This window comes from Malania oleifera, chromosome 10 (genome assembly GCF_029873635.1).
Source record: "Malania oleifera isolate guangnan ecotype guangnan chromosome 10, ASM2987363v1, whole genome shotgun sequence".
Taxonomy (NCBI): domain Eukaryota; kingdom Viridiplantae; phylum Streptophyta; class Magnoliopsida; order Santalales; family Ximeniaceae; genus Malania; species Malania oleifera.
The window spans coordinates 38,582,581-38,598,424 of record NC_080426.1 but is presented as its reverse complement, the minus strand read 5'-3'; the positions used below and the strand labels follow the sequence as shown (position 1 = coordinate 38,598,424).

The 15,844-nt window shown below is 35.8% G+C and overlaps 2 protein-coding genes across 18 annotated transcripts in view; one reads left to right on the top strand and one right to left on the bottom strand.

Annotated features, from left to right (window-relative positions):
- LOC131166376 (uncharacterized) overlaps positions 1-15,844 on the bottom strand; it is a 76,047-nt gene that overhangs the window by 35,831 nt on the left and 24,372 nt on the right. For 15 of the 17 annotated variants that reach the window (XR_009139824.1, XR_009139819.1, XR_009139816.1 and 12 more), the window contains exons 10-15: positions 7,225-7,344; positions 6,474-6,533; positions 5,842-5,882; positions 5,595-5,672; positions 5,399-5,483; positions 3,854-4,015 (exon numbers count right to left, since the gene is read on the bottom strand). Coding sequence is in view for 2 of the 17 variants with exons in the window: in XM_058124865.1 (XP_057980848.1) it covers positions 3,890-4,015; positions 5,399-5,483; positions 5,595-5,672; positions 5,842-5,882; positions 6,474-6,533; positions 7,225-7,344 (510 nt within the window). In the remaining 15 variants the exon portion in view is untranslated. Of the gene's footprint in view, positions 1-3,576; positions 3,645-3,853; positions 4,016-5,398; positions 5,484-5,594; positions 5,673-5,841; positions 5,883-6,473; positions 6,534-7,224; positions 7,345-15,844 lie in introns of those variants that run through there. The other 2 variants (XM_058124865.1, XM_058124866.1) reach the window with 2 other exon arrangements.
- On the top strand, positions 1,320-2,021 carry LOC131166625 (uncharacterized). The gene is made up of 3 exons (XM_058125208.1): positions 1,320-1,431; positions 1,513-1,652; positions 1,734-2,021. Exons 1-3 carry the CDS (start codon positions 1,320-1,322, stop codon positions 2,019-2,021), a joined length of 540 nt encoding a protein of 179 aa, XP_057981191.1.

Here is a 15,844-nt window from a genome sequence, read left to right as displayed (position 1 = left end):
GAGCGACACTCTACAGAGTGGTTGATGTTTTGTAACAATCTCATTCCCCTAAAAGTGAATATTTTTTACAAAGGTACCGGCAACATTTTAATTCAAATACAAGAAATGGGAAAAATATGGGAATATGGACAGTGAGGAGAAGGAAATGGTCCCAACTCCTATTACAAATAAGAGCTCCAATTATTAGACTCTTTTTAGGTTTGAAAAGTTTTACACAAACAAGACCAGTCCCACTAGGTGACAGGTTTCAGGTTCAGTATGCTGAATACTGAATACGTAGATCAAATTAGTGAATCCACACTCCAAACTCCACCTTTTATAGCTAACTCAAATGTCGGCCACCAAATGTAACAATCTGCCATATCTACAATTCTACATGATTCGATGTCAATAGTACTTGTTCATTTGAGAAGCACCAGATGTAAATCCTTTTCCACAATGAGCATGGTTAGCTCGTACTCACAGCAGTAAACAGCCAGTTAACCAGCATTTCATTAAAGTTATGGACCAATGAAACTTTACAACTCCATCTCCATCATATTTATTAAACCTTCTATTCTTTAAATGGTTTAATCATTCCCTAACCTCCAGTTTCCCCAGATGAATAATTAGACATCACCTAGCACTCGAGCATCAAAGAATCAGAGTAAGGAGAAGAAAAGCTAACCAGGACAAAAGAGAGATACTCGCTTCATTGTTATGATTAAACATTTCAAGCTAAGTATAAATAATGATGTAAAACCGAGCAACTACATGCTAACCAATGACAGTGCAGAGTGTTAAACAGAACAAGTTGTCACCATGTTTGAATTAAATTGGTTAAGGAAAACAGTTTGCAACAAGGGGACAAATATACAGATAAAGAAAGGCAAATGAGACTGACAGCAAACGAGAGTTTTTGTTGGGGGATAGGGTGTTAAAAAGCTATCAAATTTCCTAGTATAATACCTCCTCATTCTTGGTCCAGATGGTAGATATGGAGTTCACCTCTATCACATTATTCGTGACTCTGCAACAAGACAAGAAATTTAAGCTAGACTAGGAGTGGAAATATAAGAAAGACAGGGGGCAACGAAGGGTTTTTTTTTTCGTGGGAGGATGGGTTGAAGGGGCGTAGGAAGCTGAAAATATAAAATTGCATGAGTAAGATCATGTCTTCATAATCAGAAAGGATGTATGCATGGAGTTTGCCTTTTATTATATTATTCATGCTCAATCAAAGGCACAAAATCCTGCCCTGTATGCTGAGCCTCGTGTTGAAAAAAGCTACCGGAGAAGGGCTGCTCAAAGGCCTTAGAGTTGGCAGGCACGAAAGGTCCATGGAGGTCACACATCTCCTGTTCGCAGATGACACTATCATTTTTCGTGAGGATGACCCTCCGCACATTCTGAATCTGAGATGTATCTTGGCAGGGTTTGAGGCAGTTTCAGGTTTGAAAGTTAACCTGGGAAAAAGTGAGATCATTTAAGTTGAAGAAACTGTAGATGAGCCTCTCCTTGCTGGCCTTCTAGGTTGCAAAATGGGTACTTTCCCTATAACTACTTTGGGCTACCTCTCGGCACCAAATTCAAAGATAAAGGACTGTGAGACCCCATCATTGAAAAATTTGAAGAAAGACAGGCTGGATGGACGAGGAATTTCTTATCAAAAGGTGGAAGACTCACTCTCATTAAAAGCACCTTGACAAATCTCCCTGCTTATTTCACGTCTCTCCTTCCCCTTCTGACTTCAGTTGCCAAGAGACTTGAAGGAATTCAAAGGAGGTTTTTCCAGAAAAGCTTCGAGGCAAATTCAAATTTCATCTTGTCAAATGGGGCATGGTAAAAAGCCCTTTCGTCTAGGAGGCTTGGGTTTGAAGTCCCTCCACATTTTCAATAAAGCCCCATTAGGGAAATGGTTGTGGAGATTCATGATTAAGAAAGACCACCTTTGGCAGGGAACCATTGCTGTGAAATATGGACTTGATTCACTTGAAAGTAACATTGGATCTCCCAGGCTAACAGAGAACCACATGGTGTAGGGGCATGGAATTTCATCAGGAAAGGCTGGAATGATTTCACTTCTTGTATCAGATTTCATGTAGAGAATGAACACATCATTTTATTATTGGCATGACTCATGGCATGACCAAGAAGCTCTTAGTGTCTTATTTCCAGTCATCTACAACTTGGCCTATGATAAATACGTCTGCATCAGTCAACACATTCAAACAACAAATCAGGGGCTCTTTTGGAACATCCTCTACCTTATAAATGTAAAAGATTAGGAACTCAACTAGCTCACAGACTTTTACTACTTTCTTTACAGCTTCGAGCGCCATAATAGTACTAATCTTTCTGTTTGGACCTCAGATGAGAAGGGGGTCTTCACTGTAAGATTCTCAACAGGAAGCTATTCCCTATGTAGTCAAGCAACTTTAATTTCCCTTGGACTCAGATTTGGAAGACAGCTGCCCCTACAAAAGTTGCCTTCCTTGCATGGGAGGCAACTCATGTAAGATTCTGGCTCTGGACAATTTGAAAAGAAGGGGTTGGCTAGTCGCCAACAGATGTCCCTTTTGCATGGCTGACGCAGAATCTGTAGAGCACATCCTTCTTCATTGCACTTGGACCAGGAATCTTTAGAATATGGCATTGTCTCTGATTGGGCAATGGTGGGCTATTGCTAACTCTGTGGGAGGGGAACTCAGGGCTTGGAAAGGGATTCAGGCAAAAAAGAAGAAGAGAAAGGCTATCCCTCATTCCCCTTGCAGTTTTCTGGTGCATTTGGAACGAGAGGATAGGCGAGTGTTTAAAGATCCACCCTCAGCAATCCAGATCAGCAAAAAATATCCTGTGGTTTACTACAGTCCAATGTTGTAAAAGGCGAATGCGCAAGGCAAGGAGCTCTAACCTTTAAGAGGCGAGGCGTAACCCTTAAGGCGTTGGGGCATAAGCCTTAAGGTGTTGGGGTGTAAGCCTTTTGAGATTTTATTTTTAGATAAAATATTTAAATAAATTATATATTTTAAAAATAAAGAAAAAATTAAGAAAATCACAAATATAATGTAAAAAAAAAAAATTCAAATATAATTTGCAAACTTCTTGTTGGCCATTCAAAAAAATTGCTAGCATAAATTCATTACATAAATCATGACAAGAGATAGCTATAACATTACAAAGTTCAAATTATTTTTCATGATCTAAGATACAACTAAATTGTTTTGGAAAGGTTGAGGTTCAAGAGTTTTAGAAATCAACTCATATCACGGCATTCCTTTTATATAAAAATGGAGGTCATATTTTCTAGCCAAATCTTACTTGAGAATCACACACTCAAAATGCGTAAGCCTCAAGTAAAAAGGTGCACGCCTTTTGCGCAAATGCATAAGGCTGAGTGTGTAAAGTGTTAGCCTTTTTGGGAATTGGTCATTTAAATTAAGCCTCAAGGTGTTTTAGGCATAACTTGCCTTGAGGCGAGCCTCGATTAAGCCTTTTAAGACATTGCTGCAGTCAATAGCTGGCATAGTAGGACTGTTGTTAATGACTATGATGTAATCTTTGATTTTTGTGACACCCTTCACGGTGCTTCACTTACTGTAACACGCGCTGGCACCCCCTTGATGCCTTCTCAACTAAGTTTCCTTTACTAATCAAAAAATATCCTGCCCATGTATGCAATTTCATCATTTCAATTCAAAAGCACAAGCTTAAAGGCTTCAGCCAGACTGTACATGTGTGTGCAAGCATGTTTGCGTGTGTTTGGTTTTCTTGAGCACTGCTCTGGAATTATTCTTTCTCCAGAACAAAAACAAGGCATGAAAAGGGAAGAGGGAGGAGAAGGGGTTGAATTAGCACAGTGCTATATGAGTACCTTTGTAATATGGAAGGCACCAGGTTTTCAAAATCCTCATAAATGATCAATACTCAGGACAATTTTAGGAAGCAGCCTATATGGTGGCTTAATACTTGAATCACCATCATTTGGAAGGCAGGCGAGCTCATTCTCCAGAACAGCAAAGGCCTCTGAAAATGCCTGCACACAAATAATTGACTATATTAATCACACAATTTTATTCAGCTGTCAGTGTTCCTCAGGATATTCCATAGTTAAGCATAATGTATCCATAGCCAATGCCAGTGTGTTATCTTTGAAGTATAAATTGTGCATTAGCAGTTAGAAAACTCATGAATAGGCTGCACACACATATCATTTCAAAGGATATTTTCCTGTCAAGAGTTTCCCTAAGACAGACTTTGTAATCATGTTGACCAACAGCAGGCTTACAAGCCCCTGTGAAATAGACTGCACCTCTTGAACAAAAGCAATTCATTCAGAAGGCTTAAAACAACTACAAGGCAGTTCCAAAAAACATTTCAAAAAAATTTATGGCATAAATGATGCTATAAAGCAAAGCATGTAACACACACAGTCAAAAGGCCTTTATACGTAAAAATTTAAATACCAAAACATTCATGCTACAAGGGAAGACAAAATGCTTTATGCCATCACTTACAATACACCTGAACTGTTTAGGAACTCTATTTAAACCAAGAATTACAACTATTGAATCTGTAGCCCATATGGATGAAGCATCATGACCCTATTGAATTGCATAAAAATGTAAGGAAATGAAACATAAATTTTCAGATGGAACGAAGATATCATTAATGATGGTTCATAGCATCCAGATATATTTATATTTGCCATGATTACCCGCAGTTGCAACTTTAAATTCACCTTCCCACCCATGAACATCCACTTCAAATAAAAATTAAAAAAATTAACAGAAGCATCAAATGAAATCTTCTGGGAATGAGACTTTCCAGTTGTCAAGGCAGCCAAACAGATATGAAAGGCAAAAGCTCAACAAACCAAGATTTTGAACTGCAAAGAACTCAATGCAACGATTTTTGACATATAAATATAGGCACAATAAAAGAAATGGATATTTATCTCTCAAAAAAGAGTATCATTTTCTTTATTACTTTGTTTCCCCTTTTTTGAGTGGTCAATTGATTTGCATGAGTTCTCATGCCCTTCATACACATAGGCACTTCAAACCCAAGCAAACAGTTTCACAAATGAAGACAACTGTGTCACACAGGAAAATTCAATTCAAGCTTCCATTCACTCTTTTATGTCAACAAATTAAATCGTGAACATGTAAATATTTTCACCAAGCTCCTCGCTGATACATCAGCATAATTTCATAATAAGCTTTGGGAGAATTTTGAAAACAGTTTTAACCACTTCCTTGACACGTATGATGTATCATGATTAAAAAATTGCAGCGATCAATTTGATTCTTTATTTGGTCTGAATCAACCAATATGATTACACAAATAGGCCAACCATCATCACCAAATCATGCACAGCATTTTTATGAGAAAGAAGTAGATGCAAATGCAAGCTGACCTTGATACACTGATGTATCCGAAAGCAATTCCTCCCCACGTTATTTGACGGAAATAGAGGATCATCAATGTGAATTGGATCAATGCTACAAGATTGATGGGTGGGTTATCAATACGTCAAAAAATAAGGCTAACATTAAGGAAGCTGATGCCATAAGCAAATTGCAGCAATGAAAGCAAAAAGGTGCAAGTATTACCTGTACCCTCTTTCCCTATTTATATATACTCCACTACCCTGAACTGAAATACGCATTAGGCGGGGATCAAACACATTCCTGGATAAACCAGACAATTGAGTGATGACAATGATTGCATAAAAGAAGACTGTATACTTGTAAACTACGCATATCTATAATAATATGTAACAATAATCCAAAGTCAGATGTTGAAATCAGTTTTAACATAGAAAAAGAAATAATTTATAACAGACGAGTTCTGACTTACCCAAAGAAGTAAAGAAAATCCATCAGAAGGCTTCCAAAATTCTGCAAAAAAAAATATAAGCGTTGTGATTAAAAGAAGCATTTCTGTATTATTCAGAGATAGGAAACAAAAACAAGGGAAGCCTTAATATGATCAACATATACAGCCAAATAAACCACTTGTAATTTGGAAAATTTCACACAGCACAAAGAGCCATATATATATATATATCCATTCAGTTGAAACTAAAAAATAAATTTTAAAAAATAATTCTTCTTTTTATTTTCTTATTATATGGGAGTTGGACAGCATCCCCTCGACAAAACCAAGTACAACTATTTGGCTGGATTACTTAAGAGAACACATATCCATAAATCTACCTACTAAAGGAAGCATTCAAGCAAAAGAATTCATAAAACAAGCAAATAAATTTGTTCATTAATAAATCATACTATTTTGGATTTCTGTATATGGACTGGTTATTTACAGCAACATAGAATCGAATGAGTTATCTGAATATACAATTATTTTCCAGTGGTCTTCAAGATATCTAAATATAAAAAACAAGGAACACTTTAAAAGTGAAATGAACTTAAATCTCACTAAAATGGGGAGAATATGGAATGAATCCCAGGGAAAAAAATATATTTTACTTGGTTTATAGAGCGGCCAAGATGATGTTCATGCTGAAGAAAACGTATGATCATTATGACCTGCAATACAAAAAAAAAACAGATGGTTGACATATGAAAGACAGACACAGAGAGGGAAAGAGAGAGGGTACCATTTTAATCCAAAGCCAAATTTCAAAGTCTTAAGACACCTACTGACAAAATATTTATGCAGATGATACTACAATCACATGCACTCCGTGACCATCTAATGGATGATTAGAGCTAGTTATGATGGAAATTCATATACACCAATCTAAAATATTACCATCTCAATTATCATATTATGGTGAAATATTTCTAGGATCCATGAGTCACTACACAACCAGTGTACACTGCACCTATCAATGTATAGAAACATCAGGCTCCTTTTCAATGAGAAGAACCCCAACCTGGCCCAAGAGCCAAGCTTGAAAACTCCAGAAGTTGGATCACCCCTTAATTCCTACCAACAACCAGGTAATGAGATGAGATTCAAACCCCTGATAGACAATGTGTATTGTCCATACACTTGCCAGTAGGGCAGCTTACATGAAAATAGAAACACCGGGCTCTTTTGCTCATATTTAATAAGAAAACTGTATCTGACCATTCACAAATTGAATACTGAAATTCCAAAACCTGATGGCATGAATTTATCTACTCAAAATGGCACATACTATCCTCTCAACTAAACAAAACAAACTGAATGATGGTTTTACACAATCAGATTGGCTAATGAAGAACAACTTACCAAACAATACGAACTTAAACCACCAGAGTAGGACTGGTCCAGGCTACGATCTGCCAGAAACTTTTTTAGAACTAAAGCAAGCGGAGTCGCTGCAGGAAATTGGTCAGTGAGTTCTTTAACCTGCATGCCACAATCCATTGCTCAAAAAATATCCAAACAGAACCAAAAACAAGCAAATAAAATTTTGAACTTCAACTATCAGCATGTATTCAAAAACTGATGAGAACAACAGTTGAAATTATTTGAAGGAAGATGTATTATAAAAGTCAAACACATGAGCTAAAGAAATTCCAAAGGTCTTTTCCACGTTTCTCTTCAAACTACAATTAATTACAGAATGTTTACAGCAAAAGAATCAATTTCATCCTATTATCATTTCCATGAACTGTTTCAGCCATGAATACAGTTCCCATGCATGGAATTTCAACATGTAGTTTTTAGAAGGCAAAATATATTCTCACAATACTGCACATTAGAAAATTGGAACAATTCACTTAATAAAAAAAAAAAAGCAAAAGGCATAAAAAATCATCAATAAAGATTCAATTTCATGAGCTAAAGAAATTCCAAAGGTCTTTTCCACGTTTCTCTTCAAACTACAATTAATTACAGAATGTTTACAGCAAAAGAATCAATTTCATCCTATTATCATTTCCATGAACTGTTTCAGCCATGAATACAGTTCCCATGCATGGAATTTCAACATGTTGTTTTTAGAAGGCAAAATATATTCTCACAATACTGCACATTAGAAAATTGGAACAATTCACTTAATAAAAAAAAAAAAAGCAAAAGGCATAAAAAATCATCAATAAAGATTTATGATGTTTAGATCATCCTTCCATTGTAATATCTTCCCAATCAAGTTCCTGAACCCACAAACCCTTGAGACAGGAGAAAAAAAATAACTGCCATGTGTCAAAGTAAAATGCAAATCAAAGAATGTAAAACAGGGCAACCTCATCATGCTTGGGCAAAGTAACTTTTTATCAGTAAAAATGAGGCAGATTCATTAGAAAGGCACCAGGGAACGCCAACCAAAGTACAACTCACTTCAAAATATAAACAAGATTCAAAAGCACTGCACATACATTTCATAACTTCCAGTAAACAAAGTCAAGATTTTTAACCATTTATTTTTGAGTCAAACAAGACAGGTTTCCAACCTTGAAGGCTCTTCTATTCCTCTCCTACAATTTAAAAACTAGTAAAAGGGATTAATTGGGCTTTTTTTTCAATACAAACTCTAATTCCTGACCAAGCCCACAATTCTTCTGCAGTTAATCCAGCTCTTATCCAAGAAAGACCCACAATAGAAAGTGCTGTTTCCCAAAGCTCCTTGGCCCACGAATAGTGAAGCGGAAGATGGTGGACAGACTATTGTTCTTTTGTTAAGAAACATATTGTACATTATTTTGATGAGGTCCTGTGCCAGGCTACCTCTCTAGTAAAGAAGGCTACTTCTGCTGGACCTCTTCATATAGCTTTCCAAGAAAAACTGAACTGACAGACTCCGCCCTCCTGCTTGTAATCTCATCGTAGAAAGCTTCCCCCCATCTCCTTTTTAACTTACATTCTCAGCACTCAATGTTTTCCTCAGCAAACTATTAGAAACTCATAAAGTTTTTCTAATTCCCAATTTAGTGACCGTTCTTGAAAATTACTGTTCCAAGTCATGTGTCGTTACCCAAGTGATACAGTTTGCAACCAGAGCATTCCCCTCTTTTGCAAGCCAAAAGGGCTATGGATATTGAAATTTGAGAGCTTGATCACCACACCAATTGTCATGCCCTAGAGAACCAAAGTTCCTTTCTCAACTACAAGACCCACATGCTACCAAATTTCATCCTACTCCCTCCTAATCCATCTCCAAACCTCCACCCAATATACCTCGTTAACATCCCCCATGGATACCCATTTCTATATCAGCCACATTTGGAACCAACAACCTTCCTCCATAGGACACTTTTTCAACCATGGAGTGCCAAATCCACGTCCCAAGAAGGGCTTTCTTGAAGCTAGCGAGAGATTTAATGAGTAAACCCCCTCATTTTAAAGCTAATTTAACTACCTCCACTTAACTAAGTCATAACTGAACTCCTTGTAAAAATCTCTTTTGAATGCCTTCCAGCCTCTTCACCACAGAACTGGGGATGGGAAATAGAAACATATAGGAAATAGGCAAAAGAAATTGCTTTCAATGAAAGTAATCCTTCCTCCTTTTGATAGGAGATTCCTCTTCCTTCCAGCAAGCTTTTTTCTCATATTTATTGACAACATGACCCCACATGTGTTTCTCTTTAAACTCTGCCCAAAGAGGCAACCCCAAATAAGCCGTACAAAGTGATCCCAAACTGCATCCGAAAGTGCCAACTGTCAACCAGTAACCTCCCTCAACCTATTCTCGCTAGGTGATTAACTCACTTCTGCTTAAGTTGACCTCATGGCTGGAGACTACTCCAAAGCAAACTACAGTGCACGTGAGAATTTGCACAAGATCATGGTGTCATCTGTAAAATGTAGATGAGAAATATTCATGTTGTTAAATCTTACTTCAACACCAAAGCCCTTAATAAGATCATTGTCAGTTGTGTATATTAACATCCTACTTAGGATGTTGATGACCAAAATAAACGAAGGGAGACAGAGGGTCCCTCTGCCTAAGACCTCTAGTGGATCTGAAGAACCCTGTAGGATTACCATTTAATCCATCTGCATCACTATTAACAAAAACCTATTATGTCCATTACATACACAAGTCCCAATAAACATGGTCAAAAGCCATTTCTATGGCTAATTTGCATATCACCATGCCATCCTCCCTTTTTATGTGATTGACAACCACCTCATTTGGAACCAAGGTAGCATTCATAATTTGTCACCCCTCGACAAAAGCATAGTGGCACAGTCAAATCACTTCCCTTATCACCCTTTTCAGTCTGAAGCAAACACTTCTAAAATGAGCCTACAGACACTCCCAACAAGGTTGATAGGCCCAACAACTTTTATACTGATGGCAGCACATGTTTTTAAACGAAATCAAGGCTATAAAAGTTGCATTAAGCTTGTCCACAAAATCCTCTGTTGCATAAAAATCTTCTAATATCATTGTCATGTCCTTTTCAAGCACAATTTGTTTTCTAGAATGTCATAGAGAATCCATCACACTCCCAACAAGGTTGATAGGCCCAACAACTTTTGTACTGATGGCAGCACATTTTTTTAAAGAAATCAAGGCTATAAAAGTTGCATTAAGCTTGTCCACAAAGTCCTCTGTTGCATAAAAATCTTCTAAAATCATCGTCATGTCCTTTTCAAGCACAATTTGTTTTCTAGAATGTCATAGAGAATCCATCCTGAACAAGGGCTGAGGGCAATCAAAACCTCATGCAAACCAAGAGGCTATATCCTCACTAACCTAAATAAATTCTATAACCCCCTCAAATATGTTTCTTAACTTCCAGTTTTGAACATAGAATTTTTATAGAAATTGCAAATGTCGTTCATAGGGTCCCAAATTTCCACAAATTTGTCGAAAGTTCCATTGAAATTTCCGATTTCCGTCACCCTCAAAATCGAAATGGAAGTCGATTTCCATCTTGTGTGATTTCCATCGAAATCTCAACAAATCATCCAAAATTTATCGAAATCTAAAAATTTTAGTGACACTTTTCGAAATATTAACTATGCAATGGAATTTCCTCGAAATTCAAATGAGAGATTTTAGAGTGAAGTAAAATTTCTCTCTTAATGTATTTTATTTATTTTTATCGAAACAAAAGTTTATTACAAGTGCTTTTGAAATTATACAAAAAAATAAACTTACAAAAACATTTTATTTAACCATTCATGTCTAAATTATCATTATTTGTATAATAAATAATATTTAAATGATTTATGAAGTTCATTTGTACAAACTAAATATGTTTAATGCACATTATCTTACAAATACTTTTGATACACATACAATATTACAACTTTTCCACCTCATACACAACATGGATGTATTTAACTTGTAATATATTAGTCCTAAAGCTTACATTATCATGTATGTGAACCATTTCTAAGGTTTCACAAAGAATTTCATGCTTTACTAATGATTTCCGTCATTTTTTCAAATTGAAATCGAAATTTCTGTTTAAATTTTCGTACTTTGGGAGCTTCGAAATTTGAGTCAAAATCAAAATTTAAGGACGTGTTCATACCTGCTTCTTCTTCTTCGTAAAGTCGTTACGTAACAGTTTTTTGGGTTACCGATACCATTACAAACCTCGAAATCGGTAGGAAGAAAAATAACGGTTGTAGTGGCCGTTATGGACCGCGACCGTTACATAAAGGCCACTACGGCCGTTACGTAACCGCTACAAGGCTGTTACGCCAAAAAAAATTATTTTATTTTTTACTTTTTCTTCTCACTTTTTCCCTCTTTCATAAATCATTCTCAATATACAATGTGGCGAGAGGGGGAAAAGATTATAATGAAGATGACAATGATACCAAATTTACTATTTCTTTAAATACTCCAAAGAGAGGCATTAATTAATAATTTGAAAATACTAACTTGGTAGGAAAATATTTTATTTTGACAATATTAGTAATGTGATATTTATGTTCTATATTTTTCAACTTCAACCTTCTTTCTTTTCTAGCTATTTTATATTTGTATTGTTCGTATGTCTTATGTGTCTAATAGATTAATGAAGTGTATAATGTATTTTTTTTTTATTAATTAATTTAGCAAACGTAAGAATTTATCACAGATAAGAACAATGAGACATATAAATACGCGCACACACGTAATTTTTCTAGCAATGGAAACAAATGGAAACTTGTTGCCCTTATCAAATAACTTAGTTAATCGAACTAATGGATCCAAAATACACTAAAACTCTTTCTAAGAAGGGCTAAAAGCTTAAAACATGCAAGTACGCTAATATGCACAAGGTTGTGCATGCTTCAAAACAATTCACCACCATTACAACCGCTTCCCGTTATGTAACATCCGCTACTCCCGCTTCCCGTTACCATTACGTTATGCTACCCACTAGCACGATTTAAAACCATGCCATCAATTTCAAATTTTTTTATCAAATTCAACAAAGAGAATTTCATTAAAGGCCACCAAGGGGATGCCATCCAAAGTATAAACAAGAGAAGGAAATTTCCTGCACAGCAGGGTGTCAAATAAATCAAAAATTACAAGAAAGTCAACCAAAAACCAATAAATATGCCATTAGCAATCCATTGGTCTTTAACAAGGTCTTAAATTTCCACAAAATTGTTGAAATTTCTGTCGAAATTCCGATTTCCATCACCTTTGAAATCGAAATGGCAGTCGATTTCTGTCTTACGTTATTTTCATCAAAATTTCAATGAGTCATCCAAATTTATTGAAATCTCAAAATTTTAGCAAAACTTATTGAAATTTTAACTATAGAATGAAATTTTCTCAAGATTCAAATGAGAGATTTAGAAGTGAAGTAAAATTTCTCTCTTAAATTTATTTTTTTTTTTTATTGAAACAAAAGATTATTATAAGGATTTTGCCATTATATGAAAATATAAACTCACAACAACATTTTACTCAACCATTCATGTCTAAATTATCATTATTTGTATAATAAATAATATTTAACTGATTTATGAATTTCATTTGTATTTACTAATTATGTTTAATTGACATTATCTTACAAATATGTTTGACACACATATTACAACTTTTCCACCTCATATACACAATTTAGACATATTTAACTTGCAATATATTAGTCTAATACCATTTCTAAAGTTTCATAAAAGAATTCCATGTTTTACTACAAGTTTTTGTTATTTTTTCAAATTGAAATTTTGGTTGAAATTTCCATACTTTTGGAGCTTCAAAATTTGAGTTGAAATCAAAATATGAGACCTTGGTCTTCAAAAATATTTACAGAAAAAGACACTCACCTCCCCTCAGTTTTGACGAAAAGACACAAACATCCCTTGAGGCTTCAAAAACTCCACAAACGACCCTTAAGGTTTGGCCAAAAGACTCTCTTGTTATATCTATCGAATTTTCATTTCATCCAAGAAAATCCATCTTTTTTCTCAACAATGTCTTTGTCATTTGATCAAATAACAATCTATTAGATGGGAACAAATTTGATAAATATTGGTAACTATTGATGGACCCCCTGAGGTCTCAAAAATAGTCTCCCTGAGGCTTGACACAAAGATATGAACATCCCCTTATATTTGGCAAAAAGACAAGCACAAGATGAGGCTAAAAGTGTCCAAAAAATCAAAAGTTAGAAGAGGTTTCTCAAATTTTCAAGGGAGGTATGCATCTTTTTCCAAACCTCAAGCGAGGTTCATGAAATTTTTAAAAACTTAGAACGCCCTTGTCTTTTTGCCAAATCTTAGGGGAATGTCCTTTGCCCTAATATTTAAGGGCATGGTCAATACTTGAAAAGCTCTCTTATTTCTTCCCTACACACAAACCAAAAAATGGCAAGGGGAACAATGGACAAAGCTTTCTTCTTCTCCTTGCTAGAGGAGATATGTTTCCCAGCCTATAGTTCTCCTTCCACTGTTTTGGCACTAATCCGCTGCTGCTGCCTGATTAGAGAAGTGGCGAGTTCCGAAGGATTCTTGCCAAGGTGCATTATCAACGGATTCAGCCTTTTCACAAAAACCAAAGCACCTGTTAACAAGGGGCAGCCTCCTCTACGAAGAAAGCAACCAATGTGGGGGCCGCTGTTTTCCACATGGACCTCTAGGGAAAGCCATTGGCTGATTGCTAGTTTTTTGTTGGACGAATGAGTTTTCTATAGTAGGATCTGACCATTAAATATTCCACTTTCATTCAAGATCCACGTGAGATCATTATTAGTGCTCCCATATTGAATTTTGTACAAGCTACCATGAAAATTTGTAGATGGTCAATTTCCCAACCAAAAGAATTTCTAACCAAGGGGGAACTTTCCAAAAAAATCCTCAGACAGAATTTTGAGATAATTACTCATAAGGTCATTGTCAAAAGCCAAATTGAAAATAGAAGAATTTTGTGCTAAAAAAATTGGCTGCACCAAATATCATGCCAAAATAAAATACTATCTCCATTCCCCACTTGGAAACTAATGTGGGAGAAAAAAATCATCCCAACCATTCCTAATGAATTTCCAAACTCAAACACCATACGCTCCTTAACTTTAGTAGTCCAACCATTATGCTAGAAACCATATTTTGAAGCCATATTTCCCCTCCAAAGATGATCCTTCTCTTCATGAATCTCCAAAGCCATTTCCCAAGGAAGTCGTTGTTGAAGGTGGAGAGAGAGAGAGAGAGAAATTTCAGCCTAAACCTCCGTATCTGATACTAATAGGTTGGTTTACAGCCCCCATGACAAGATGATATTTCTTATTTGAAACCCTCATCCCCCGAACTCACCCAACGAAATTTCTTTTGAATTCCTTCTAACCTTCTTTTGAATTGACAAGGAGATTTAATAAATTGCTCTTAATAAGGCTAAGTCCCCCCCTCCTTTGGACAAATAATTCCATCTCCAACCTAGTCGTTGCTTTTCTTTTTGTTACTTTGAAAGTAGCTACATCAGTTGTAGCCACTCGAATTTCCAATATTCCTTTTTATTTTTCATCAAACAAATGCCATCTTATTTTGGAAATCCTAGCTATTCTTACCATGATATTGTGGGATATCAGTGCTATTACGTAAACAAGCATGAAACACATGCTTGCATATTCGTCCATAGGTCAACAAATCGGATACGTATTTATTGGAATAATTATTGGAGACTCATATGATGGATATGCAAACATGATAACTTATACGAAGTTTTTATTTCCATGAATCTAGGAACTTTTGCTTGCATTGTATCATTTGGTCTAAGTACTAGAATTGAAAACATTCGAGATTATGCAAGATTATACACGAAGGATCCTTTTTTGGCTAGCTTCCTCTCAAATCTTTCAATGATGGGGTTCCAAACTCTTTTTTCTTGGAATTTAGCTCCAAGAGAAACACCAAGATAGGTAATTAGAAAAGCCCCTAGCTTGCGACCCAAAGGCTACAAAGAGAGGCCCCTCAGTGTTGTTCTCAATTGGAATGAATTCAGTTTTAAGTCCACCTTCAAATCTGAGACTGCTTAAAACCTGAGAAGAATACACCTAGGACCAAAGATTTTATGGGGGTCCTCTTGACATGAAATGATGATGTCACCTAAGAAAAGATGGGAGACTTCCACCTCATTCATTCCAATACTAAGACCTTTGAGAAGGCCTCCCTCAATTCGGTTACTCATAAAAAGACACAACACTTCCATTACCAAGACTAAAGGGGAGAGGGAGATCATCATCTTGCCTTGGACTTCTAAAACAGCAAAAAAATTGATTTGTAGCCTTTCTATAGGCACCTAAAACTTCGTTTGCTACAAAGGCTTCTGTTAAGATTTGATTAAAATGAATTACCTAACTTGAAGATAGGTCTCTCCCTCTATTTATAATACAAATTAAACACATTCTAACGAAAATAATACCCTTACTAATTCTCAATAATTAACATACTAACACACTCAATAATAATAATATTAAAAGACATAAATAACCTCTAACACTCCCCCTCA